We start from the raw sequence: 12331 nt of genomic DNA, 5'->3' as shown, positions 1-12331 counted from the left end.
TCAAATTTCGACACTTTCATTGTTCGGTAAGGATCATTAGTCTGGTTTGGTCTGTCAGTAAAGATGGCAAGCCTTAGCTCAGTCAATTTGCTCGCATTCCTGGCCTGTGCTACGATCTTAAACCATGGTACAGCAAAACAAAGAAATGCGACCGTTTTGGTTCTTGGCGGAGGTATATCTGGAATTGCCGCCGCAAAAACCCTGAGTGACCTGGGAATCAAAGATTTCATTATCTTAGAAGGAACAGACAGGATTGGAGGAAGAATGAGAAAAATGACATTTCACAACACTACCATTGAACTTGGAGCAAACTGGATTCAAGGGGTCAAGGGAAATCCCATCGAAACATTAGCGCTAAAATGTGGATTGCAAGGAAAGCTTGAGAACAGATCATTTGTGATTAGAAATGAAAGTGGATTTAAAACAACTGAAAAAGGAAAGATGAGCCTTCTGAAACATGATGAAGACATCATTGACAAGATGCAAATCACACGCAGAAAGTTGAAATATGAGGACATTTCCGCCCGAGTAGGTCTACGAATTGCAAACTGGCTACCTTCCAATCCGGAAGAAATGGCTACAGAGTACTTTGAATACGACTTTGAATATGCAGTCCCACCTAAATACGTTTCACTTAGAACAAAGATAGCCGTCAATGGAACCATTCACTCAGTAGGGGGGGAACAACTCTTTGTTACAGACTCAAGAGGGTACGTGCATATTGTGAATTGTTTGGCGGGCATGTTTCTTGAACCCAGGGACTCGCGGTTACAGTTGAACACAAAAGTGAAGGAAGTCAAGTGGAATACGAACGGCGTTTATGTCACTTCCGACAACGGTGACGTGTACACCGCAGATTACGCTCTTGTGACTTTCAGTATCGGTGTACTTAAAAGCGGACTTATCCAGTTTACACCCGAACTTCCTAACTGGAAATTAGAGGCGATTTTCAAGCTAAATATGGTTATATATACCAAGATATTTGTAAAGTTTCCCTCTAAATTTTGGGATGATGAAGAGTATATTCTTTACGCTTCTAAAAGAAGAGGTTACTATTCTATGATGCAGAATTTAGAAGCAGATTCTCGTCTGCCGAAGGGAACCAATATACTTTTGATCACAGTCACGGGAGAAGAGTCCATAAGACTAGAATATCAGACCAACGAACAAACCAAACAAGAAATCATGGAAGTTCTGAGAAGTATGTATGGTACAAGCATTCCTGACCCAATAGACATTTACTATCCAAGATGGGGACTTGACAAGTTTTTCTTCGGCTCATGGGCAAACCTACCAATCGGAATATCTAGTGATGATTACGTCAAACTTCAGAAACCCGTCGGACACGTGTTTTTCTCCGGCGAGGCAACTGACGAGTTGTACAACGGGTACGTTCATGGCGGATACTTGACCGGGGTGAATCAAGCTGAAAAGATTGCACACTGCATACAAACTGGATCCTGCGATAATTAACACAATAAAGGCCGCTTAAAACTAAGCCAGTAAAATCCCCTATTCAAATAGAAGATTACTGAATATGGCAGATCGAAGAATTATCAATTTCTTAGAGTGTACGACAAATTACACATAGTTACTTTTTTAGGCAAGGGGTGAATTTGAAGAAAAAACAAAATGTGTTGTAGACAAGAGAGTGCTCCCTCGCTATAGAGAAAACATTCCGCCCATGAGTTTTGGAATAGAAAAAAACAATGTCGTTAGTGTAACTAATGAGAAAACACGCCAGGTAGCTCGATTCATTTTCAGCTCTGTTTTCCACTGATATCGAATAAATGAATATATTATGACGATGAGTACTACAGGTACGGTCCTAATTACAGAACCCAAATAAACACAAGATTTCATCTCTCTTTTCCGTTTTCTTACTCCCGACCTGAGGGGGAGGTTGAAATTTTGGCTAAGAAAACTTGAAAAAAAAAAGTATAAAATCCCACAAAAAGGAAACATTCCGGCTACGATTGATCTCTCGGCTTCGATCTGATGACAGTTCTCTCAGAAATAGTATATATAATAGTTAATCTCGATCAGTCAATTGATTAAAACATTATTCCTAAAATATGAAAGCTTTAAAATGCTATATATGATATAAAAAATATAATAAAACAATCTCGTATGTAAGTCTAGGCCTTTTCATTTTGCGCGACGAGGAAAAAATAAAACCCTTCTCGGAAGGGACTAACAATGAACGGTTGTACCACAGGGATCACCGGATACAACAGATACTCCAAATTACTTGGTCTTGTTAAAAGTAATAAACAGGGAGAAGTCCAGCAAATGGCCATAAGACACCACCAAGTTTGGTCCTTCAAGAGAGTTCTGTTATCGCAAGTTCTTAAGTATAGCCAGCGGCTTCATAACTTGTCTAAGTTTCTCTGATCTCTGTGACCTCTGTGAACAGGTTGATAAGTTGTCTCCTGGAAACTTTGCTTGATAGATATCAGGATAAGACTTCTCAAACTAACAAAGTAAAAAAGCAGTAAAACTAACATCATCTCTGACTTGTTCTAATCTTTGAATAGTCGTTTAGTGGAATGGTGCAACATTTTAGCCTAGACGAAAAAAATCAGCAAGACCGCGCTTCGGGTTTCCCGTTTCTTTCATCCCACCCTGTACCCCACTAGCGAGCCTGTTTAGAAATGCGGCTGAGAAAGTTTAGTCAAAATATCACTGAAGTGTTTTCCGACTATCGCATAAAATGCAACTTAGAAGTCAAGTAAAGGGTCCAAAAGGAGAAGTACAGGATGAAGTACGGAGAACCATGAAGATCTGTTTGTAGGTCACGTTGCTATATTTTCTGCTCAAGTTGTTGTAACCAAACATCAAAGCATATGTTATGGAAACTTACCTGTTTCAGTTGTTTTTTCTTGTCTTTCGCGTTTAAACTCTCATCATCGACAATTCTGTTGAGAAGGTCCTTCAAGGAACGCTGTGATGTAATTAGAGATTGTTCTTTGTATTCTTGTGGCGTGACCCGTTCACAAAAGGACACAACGGGGCCCTCAGGAGGCACAATAACTGACTAAGAAAAAAATTATCAAAAAATTATATTCAAAACGATAATAGCGATGAGCATGAACATTCTAATGAGAAACATAACCAACCTTGTTTTCTCGACAATTCTTCAAGAATAAGAGTCGCTGTTCAACTTGAAATTGAAGTCCTTCAGGATTCTGCGATATAGATAACATTACAAACAATCAAACGGTTTGCAAGAAGGAAATAGCTCAAGTAAGTTCCCCTTAACAGTCGTACCTGTACAAATCCGACAGGTTCAGTTTTAACGAAACAGCATAAACAACACTTTATTCCTTTGTACCTGTACAACATTTGTCCTCAAACAGCTGCATGATGGATTGAAAACGTACTTATTAAAAGACTAACGGGCGGGGTCGAGATTTTAAGTAAACGAAACTATAAAACGAAGGCGCAATGAACATGGATTCATCCAATACAACGCAATTTAAATTCTCACCTCTTTATGGTATACAGAACATTATTCTAAACAAAATGCAACCATAACTTGAGACCAAGGTCTTTGAATTTGTTCAAAAAATGTCTGGATCTTACCTTGAAAAATTCAGGAAACGTTTCCATCATAAAGTAAACAAGCCTAATTGCATCCATGTCCGAAGAAACACCAAATATTGCACGACTAAAGGACTGGATAAGCTGCAGACAATGAAGAAAGAAGAATGTCAAACAGTAACACATCAATCAATATATGAATGACAAGTAAGCACAAGTTTTAAACTCAACCTTGAAAATATCATAGTGGAGCTTTTAGTTCTAGCAATGAAGGGAGAGATCCTTGAACATTTCGATGTGTTCAGATCTACCATGAGCGAACAACACGGTTATAATACCCGAAACGGTTACATGGCCAAAATTAGCAAGCCAAGAACGGAATGGGACAGAAACAAAACGTATTATAAAGCAATAACCGAGTGAGCGTCACTGCCAAGTGAGCTAAAGAGACTTATGCCAAAAAGGATTTTGTATTTTAGACATTTAAGATATATTTTAGACTCCTCTAAATGATTGGAGGCCTCCTCTTAAAATTAATAAACCATTCTCTTACCATTTCTTTGGTGGGTAATTCATCACTTAAGGATATCACATGATTGTCCATCAGCTTAACCATAAATTTCAACAGCATTTGCAGCAGTTCTCTGTTCTTAACTGGAATCAATAAACAGCAGTACTGCAGAGAACGCATGGCTGTCAGCTTGCATTTAAACAAATGATCTGAGAAACAAATCAAACTTGAAGTCAGTTGCTGTGACAGAGTAGTGACACATCTTGGTGGTAAATTAGTTGTGTAGATATAAACCAGGCATGGTTGATAAAAATCGCTAAAAGAAATCAGTTGATTCAGACAATCAATATCAAATGCCGATTGCTATCAATTGATATCTGCAATAGCTAACAATTAAACTCACAGAAAATTTTTTTTTTGATTGCTATCGATGGACAAATATCGCTGACAATCGGTAATTCTTGTCTTCAGGAATAACAATGGTATTGAGTGATAAAAATAATCAACAATTACCATTAACAATTTATATCTGTTCATAGTCGTGCTATTGACTCCATCCTTAATATCTTTGTTGGCAATTTTCCGTAAATCAGAGTCTAGCTCAAATTCATAACCACACTGACACTGCAGCCCTCCAGATCGCTGCCATCTTTAAGCAAAAGGCATCAAACTTGGTTTGGCAGTTGTTATTTTGAAGAAAGATGTAAAGCCCAAAATGATTTGTTAGTTCTTTCTGTTCTTCTTATTTTGTTGATGATTGTAAAAGATGTGTAGGCTATAAACCTAAAATGACTCAATAATACATTACAGACAAATTTTGTCAATCATTTTATCAGTGAAACTTGTTAGAGGACAAAAATAATTCCGATAACAATCGATACCAATTGATGAATCAATCATTATCAATTACTATCAGCAGTTATTGATAACAATCAAACTCACAACTTTTTTTTTCATTGATTTTCTTCCATTGCTGATAGCAATCGATATCATTCTCCGATTGATATTGATTATTATGGATTGATATTGATTATCGGTTTATCGAATGACTATGCCTGGATATAAATCATCTGCTTTTAGTGTGTCAATGGTAGGCGAGTTTACATATCAACAAAGTTTCTTTACCTACTGTCTTCTGGAAGACTCTTAGCAAATGTCTTGGGACAAGTGGACGTTTATCTTCATCATCAAAGAACTCCACGATAGCTTTGAACACATCTCGCTCAAAACCTCCATACTTCGGAAAGCTTCGATTGGAGTAATCACCATTTGGCCCTTAAGGTAATACATGTAATTACAATCAGATAATAACTTAGGATAAAATAACCTTTTTAGCTGCCTTCAGTGAGATACATACCTACATGTAGAGATATAAAGCTTATATATGTGATCTACACTATTACACTTCCAAATTTTAATACAATGTTCATTTCAAAAGGACAAACTTACAGTGTATAAGGCACTTCATAGCAGATATCAACCATTGGGGTAAGACTTCTATGGCTGATAGAACAAAATAAGTTATGCACCAACAGAAACATGCAATTTTTTACATGGTTTATGATAATAATAATAATAATAATAATAATAATGATAACGATAATGATAATGATAATGACAATAATAACAGCAACAACAAATGTTTTAACAGAATGACCCATCAGCGTATTTAACACTTTTATCAAAGGGGTCCTACTTGATTATTACACGTTAGCTCCCTGAGCAGACAAGACAAACTAAATTCCGCACTGTGATTGGCTACCCAAGTGGGTAAGACAGGTTCTATCTTACCTGCTCAGGACTACTTGTTGTTTTTTACAAGAAAGTTGGGTTCTTTATAGCTAATGATACACTTGAAAAATTACTCAATCGTGACTGGATTACTGAATTGTCGAACACATGTGCAAATTACCAAAAACATCTCCAAGTCAGGACAATAAATGTACTGATTTTAGCCTAGGTGGTATAGGGGTGCTCCTGCAAGGTCTTCTGAAGATTGTTGAAGGCATTCCAACATTGTGAGGAGTTTTGTGAATATTTTCAGAAAGTTCTGAAGATTAGCACTGCATCCTGTCCAAGTAATCGCAGGCAATTTGGGATAAATATGAAAGTAGCAATAAATTGTCCAAGACTACAAATTGAAGGCTTTTGTGCAAAAAGGGCATATGTGGCTTTTTGGGCCAATTTTTATTTTTTGCTGGATGAAGCCAATTTTTGGCAGACTGACTTGTTTTGACATGAAAAGCATCGTTGTGTAATTGTTTTTGTTGATTTGCACTTCGTTTTCGAGAAATAACGTACGCAAAAAACTCAGTTTAGTAACTTAGATGGTTACTTTTAGCAGCTTTGACAGCACGGTTTCTTTTCAATAGATGCTTTTATTTTTGAAAGAAGTAGAGAAATAGACTGGAAAAAAATATCGACCGACCTTGTATTGAACTGGTGTCATGACAAAACAAACTTGCATCTGGTCCATTCAGTACCTTATTCGCTTGCACTAATGAAGCAACAGTAAGAGAATAGCATAATTATATGAATAATAAAACTTGTATCGGTTCGAACAACTAACGGCAAATGTCACGCTTTGGTGACTTCATCGGTTAGCAAAACAAAAGGTTTCTTTTGCTTTTTGTTCAACAAAAGATCTCCAAACGATACCCAAGGAAAACTGAGTTTTTTTGCCTACGTTATTTCTTGCAAACGAAGCTTAAATCAACAAAAACAATTATAGAATGACTGGAGCTTTTCTTTGTCTGCCAAAAATTAGCTTGATCCTGAAAAAATTAAAATCGGCCCGAAAAGCTATATACGCCCTTTTTGCACAAAAGCCTTCAATTACAATCACTCTATGGATTCATGCAATTTTGTAAGCCTCTGAAAAATGTATTCCTGCTTGTTTATTCCAAATTGCACTTAAAATCATGTGGCTACTTATACAAATAATGATTCAATATCTTTTATTGACAAAGTTTGATCAGTCAAGATGACAAGATATTGGCCTAGTTCTTTCTAATTTTGGGGTGTTTGTGGACCTTGACTGCATCTCAGTCAATAAACAGGTGCAAAGAACTTGGCCAATGTCCAGCCATCTTGACCTCACACTTGGTTACTTATCCATATAATACAGTTGAACGGCTCCACAAAGGCCACCTTGGGGACAGAGGAAAGTGGTCATTATAGAGAGGTGGCTGTTATGAGGAGGTAAGAGTGTAATATGACACCTGTTTCTTCAGGGATGCAACATTTTTCTTTTCAAAAATGCTTATTTAAAGCATATATAAAACAAAAGGTATCAATAAACAGAAACAGAGACTAACAACGCACAGTTCACATCAAGTTTAGTGACCTTTTATGGTACAAAAATGGGGTTTTGTAGACACTGTTCGTCGGTCATTGATTACCTGGCCGTTGTCAAGAGGTTATTTTTGCAGTTGGGATGGGTTTTAGTGGCCCTTGCCATTGTGGAGAGGTTAAAATTAAAGTGAATGTATGGACTGTCGACTGGGACCAAAAAAAATGAGGCCATTATAAAGAGGTGGTTGTTGTAGATAGGTGGCCGTTAGTGGAGGTTCAACTGTATATAGAGTGAACAATCCATATACAACAGTCACATTTCAGGCAGTTAAACAGTTGTAAAGGAGTTGAGGAAGTTTACAAGAACAAGAAATGCTGTCTGATCAGATTAACTGAGCGTCATGTGAGTGTTTTCACAGCTTTTTAAAGTTCTTCCAAACTCAGAATTACGAGAAGAAGAAAGGGAACAAAAAATGTTTATGAGGTACATGTACACCTAAAAATGGCACGTGTCATATTCCCTGGTTTCGGGTGTGGTGGGAATAAAGGGAACAAGAGGTCTTCACATACATATGGCAGGAGAGGAGAGGACAGGATCTAGACAAAATAAGAAAATGTTCATAATAATTATAATGGCATAACATTATAATATCATATAGCAAAAGCAGGTAGAGGCAAGAACCACAAAGGAAACATGGGAAATAATGACAAGTGTACCATTACAGTACCTCTGGGAATTCTCTGAGCTTGTGAATTGAGACACACACAACTGATGTCATAGTCTTCAATTTTGAGGGAGTTCACAAATGAATCATCAAGATCCATTAGCCTCTTTAAACTAAAAAGAAATACAAATCAATTACATTACTGCCTAGAAAACAATAACAATGTACACACCCTCTAACACCTGGCAAAGCACCCAGGGCAAAGCACTTCTTCCTTTCAAAGGCATTCATAGTTGTATAAATATGGCAGTAATTTGTCTGTGCCACAATTTGCTAAGGGTATCCCCCTATCAAATGGAAAGTAACTGAACTTGACTAGTTCTTTAAATATGATAATGCCCTAAAGTTGTTACTTGCAGAGTTGCAATGAATACATCAGTTCTTTGCTATAATGTTGCGTGGCTCCACCATGGGTTTTCCACAGGCTCAGTTGCCTACTGTCCCAATAGCAATCATCAATAATAATGATCATAACAATGGTTTATTAACAGCGTATCCAGACTTAAAATGGCTCTTCACCTATACCAACTTATGCTAACTAGCAATAATAAGTAATTATTACTCAGCCAGTATCAATTATGATAATGAAATTCTTCTAGCCCAAATTTTTGCAGTCACCCCAAAATGCAGACCATGGGGACCATGCAGACTGAATACTTTTTTTTCTAGCACTTGACTCACTTTTTTTGTTTCTAATGACAAATTAGTGTTCAATATGTCCTAATGTTTGTTATTTATCCACAGGCGACACAAACTCAACATCTGACTGTTGATTCACGCGTTTAATAGACTTTCTATGGGAATTTCCCTTTACTAGTCCTAAATATACTAAAATCAAGCACAAACATAAACTTCCACACATTCTGGCTGCAAATTGCGTCAATTTTTGACAGGTTTGTGGTGTCATTTATTTTGTCCAATCTGTTGTTGTTGTGTTTTTTTTTTTTTCAATTTTCTTAGTCTTCATTCTCCTCTTGACTGATTCATAAAACAAAGAAAGGAAGGTGACTCTAAGCGACCTTGTCCCACAAATCGCTTTTTCTTCACAAAGTACAGAATCGCCATTAGACTAGGAGTATTCCCTTTTTCGCTTAGTTGAACATGACCGTAAGTAAACCTCAACGAGAAAAATACTTGCATGAAATTTTTTCCTTGAGGTTTTCTTATGCATCACGTACGATGGACTAAGCGAAAAAGGGACCACTCACAGTTTAAATCGCCATAAAAACAAAACTGCCATAAGAACAGATAAATTAACCATCACATCAACTCATCACAGCAACCGTACTGTGCTGAGAATTTCAAATGCTATTCGGTTTTCTGTGATCTTTCCATGTGCTAGGCTTTTTTGGCGTGATCGCAGTCACACTCCAACAGTCACTTGGAATTACATTTTGTATACCAAGAGTAGAAAATGCACATGCTAAGTGTGACATTATATTACAAGTGAAGTTTATTTCTACATTTTAAAATAGCTTTAGGTATGGGTTGAACTTGGGAAAAGTTTTCATCTTTGCCAGCTAAAAAACCACAAAAATTAGAAACCGCAACCGGAAAGGAAAACATTTCGACAGAAAACGGAGGGTCGCACTAGTGGGAGATAACTTTCAGGAACCAGGTACTAGACACCATGTTGTTTACCCACGTGCTTTCGAAAGACATGATATCGATCGCGATCAAAACCGAAACAAGCATGCGTCCTGTTGAAGGAGTTCTCATAGTTATTACGGTGATTCTCCTTCTGTTTGTTCAGTTTAATCTACAGTAGTTTGTTGTCTTTCGCTTGATGTACGAACGATGGGCAGATGAATGTTTGACGGTTTCAAAAGCGGTCATGATCAAAGGAAGAAATCGACGTCAACGAAGAATAGCTCGATCACCATATGCCTGGTCAGTTCCCCGACTTGTAGAGTTGTGGTTTGATCTTCACTATTGCGACGTAACAGTACCAGAAGATTTTTTTTGTCAGCAGCTTCAAGTTACAAGAAATTCATTCAACGGCATTTTAAACATCCTGGGACACCGTTAAGTACGGCAACCTTCTAGAACTGAACTTCCCACGTGTATTGTTTTTCATGTTATGCTGACAAGCATTGACAGTAACCGCTGTGATCCCCATTGTTTGGCTTGACTTTTCGACAATCTGCCTGCCCCACCCAAGCACTACGGCGCCTTTGATGTTTTGCCGATTCGCAAAGTTTTTGCCAAAGCGGAAAACTTGCGGTCACACTAGGCAAATGCCCCCAATGACAGATTTCCACTGCAAAGTAAACAAATTCTGGCAAAGATTTCCCAAGTGCGACCCATACCTTACTTAAGCATATTTAGGACTTAAGGGAGTTTCCCTTGCAAAATCTATAACACATCAACAGTCACATACCACCGAGTTTGCATGGCCTGTGGATAAACAGAACCAAAAAATATGCGGGTCAAAGTAAATGCAAAAACAAGAATAAGAAAAAAAAAAGTACTCAGTCTGCACAGTCTGTGTGGTCTGCGGTCTGCAGTCTACATGGTCTGCGTTTTGGGGCGACCAAAATTTTTGTTTCTGTTTTCAGGCTTTAATTGATTCATCAATTTATACCACTACCACCCACACTTGGTAAATAAACAACTTTATTGTTAGAGGGTGGCATATAACAGTGGATACTTATGAACTAGTGGCTCTCTATCCTTTAATACAGGATAAAAGATATTAAAAATATTAAGAGTAAACTCTGGTACTCACCGAGTGGTAGCAATATTCCACCAGACTTGACTGATCTCTTTATCAGTTAACGAGCGTCGGTTGTGAGCAATAAATGCTGCTGGATTCATTATCACTTCTTTAATATCGCTGTCTTCTCTACAAATTCTCCTTCGTTTAGCTGCACTTTTGAGTGGTCCATGAGTCGGATCAGTTCTCGTAGAACTCAAAACATTCATTTTATTGACGAGGGGTGTTCTTGAAGGTTCCATCGTAAATGGAGTGGACCTGAGATTATATTTATGTCCTTCTCTTACGGATCGCGTTGGCCTGTCTTCTTGTTGCAGTTCCTTAAAATCAGCTTTCATTTCATCTTTGTAAATAGTGATCGAATGCTTGTTTTCACTAGGTACTGTGTCGTTCTTGGCCTTCTCAGTTTTATGTTCTAGAACCTTTTCATTTCTCGGGGAGCGGCTTGCTTTAAACGGAAAATTGCGAACCTTGTCTGTAAACCGATATAGATGGTTGTTGTCTTCGAACATTCCATTATATTGCTTTCCGCGCGCATCCGTTATGATACCATTTTTTAAAAACTTTTGACACAGTTGCACAGCCTGTTGTCGAGTAACATCAGCTCCAAAGTTAGGATTCTCTTTCAGGAATCCATGAAGCCAATCTAAAGCCTCAGACGCCACAAACACATCTTCGAAGACTTTCATTCGCCATCTTCTTCTCTTTACAGGAACACTACTTTTCATCTGTTGTACAACCTCGTTCCACTATTCGAGAAAAAGAGGCATCAAAAAATTAAACCTCCAGAATTTCTTTTCCCATTTACCTTGGACTAGTCTGTGCCAAATTTCAAAGTTCAATGTAAGGGGAAATTATTAAGCTTAATTAATATATTTCAAACTTGTACATGTTAGACATCGACCCAAGGCAAGGGAAAGTCGCCGTCGTAGGAAATACTTACAAGTTTCGTCGCTGAAAATGGACCTCTGCTTAATTCACTGCCACTTGTTGTGTTGGTATTCATTCTTCACCACTCTAGAATCACATTGACATCAAAGAAACCCTTTCCTTGCCTTCAGAGGCGCAGAGAGTAAACAAGAGCGAGAAGCCATTTTGAAATCTGCTCCAAAACCTTATCTGTGCAGTGATTGGACAAGCAATGTAAACAATCAAGGAGGGCCTGGGACCCAACTAGGGGAATAACTACATAACAACCGCTGAGGGTGAAGACAAATCTTCATGTAACAGCACGGAGTGTACACCTCTATACAATAGTATTTACGTCTTTTCAGAGCCTCTATACAGTACAAAACACCCCTGTACATCCCTGTGTATTTTTGTACTATAAATCCCTATAAAGAACTATAAATTCCTGTACACCCCTATGTACACAGCACTATACACCCCTATACAGCACTACACATAAACAATAGCCTCCATTTTGCGCGAAAATATGCACGGATATTTGTCCGCGGGCATTATCTGTACCGAGAAGCGAACAGATAATGTCCGCGGACAAATATCCGTGCATATTTTCGCGAAAAATGAAGCCTATTGTTA

General features: G+C 37.8%; 2 protein-coding genes across 2 annotated transcripts; one reads left to right on the top strand and one right to left on the bottom strand.

Moving 5' to 3' along the window:
* Positions 1–56: 56 nt before the first annotated feature.
* On the top strand, positions 57–1547 carry LOC145467640 (uncharacterized). Its single transcript, XM_081451219.1, has one exon. It carries the CDS (start codon positions 64–66, stop codon positions 1471–1473), a length of 1410 nt encoding a protein of 469 aa, XP_081307345.1. The 5' UTR covers positions 57–63; the 3' UTR covers positions 1474–1547.
* Positions 1419–11823, bottom strand: LOC145467638 (DEP domain-containing protein 1B-like). The gene is made up of 10 exons (XM_081451217.1): positions 11733–11823; positions 10802–11538; positions 8077–8186; positions 5504–5557; positions 5180–5329; positions 4097–4263; positions 3586–3687; positions 3120–3188; positions 2864–3037; positions 1419–2475 (listed from the first exon to the last, which is right to left on the bottom strand). Exons 1-10 carry the CDS (start codon positions 11793–11795, stop codon positions 2338–2340), a joined length of 1764 nt encoding a protein of 587 aa, XP_081307343.1. The 5' UTR covers positions 11796–11823; the 3' UTR covers positions 1419–2337.
* Between the last annotated feature and the right edge of the window lie 508 nt (positions 11824–12331).

Source organism: Orbicella franksi, chromosome 14 (assembly GCF_964199315.1).
Source record: "Orbicella franksi chromosome 14, jaOrbFran1.1, whole genome shotgun sequence".
Taxonomy (NCBI): Eukaryota; Metazoa; Cnidaria; class Anthozoa; order Scleractinia; family Merulinidae; genus Orbicella; species Orbicella franksi.
The sequence above is the reverse complement of the archived record's forward strand: the minus strand, read 5'-3'. Positions and strand labels throughout refer to the sequence as shown.

What these genes read in the sequence shown, in the direction of transcription:
- LOC145467640 (XM_081451219.1), top strand. Translation starts at nt 64, where the DNA reads ATGGCAAGCCTTAGCTCAGTCAATTTGCTCGCATTCCTGGCCTGTGCT.
- LOC145467638 (XM_081451217.1), bottom strand. Translation starts at nt 11,795, where the DNA reads ATGAATACCAACACAACAAGTGGCAGTGAATTAAGCAGAGGTCCATTT. An exon ending in CATTTTCAGCGACGAAACTT is followed by an intron (nt 11,539 to 11,732) that starts GTAAGTATTTCC and finishes TTTCTCGAATAG; the next exon opens with TGGAACGAGGTTGTACAACA. An exon ending in CGTTTCCTGAATTTTTCAAG is followed by an intron (nt 3,189 to 3,585) that starts GTAAGATCCAGA and finishes TCTATATCGCAG; the next exon opens with AATCCTGAAGGACTTCAATT.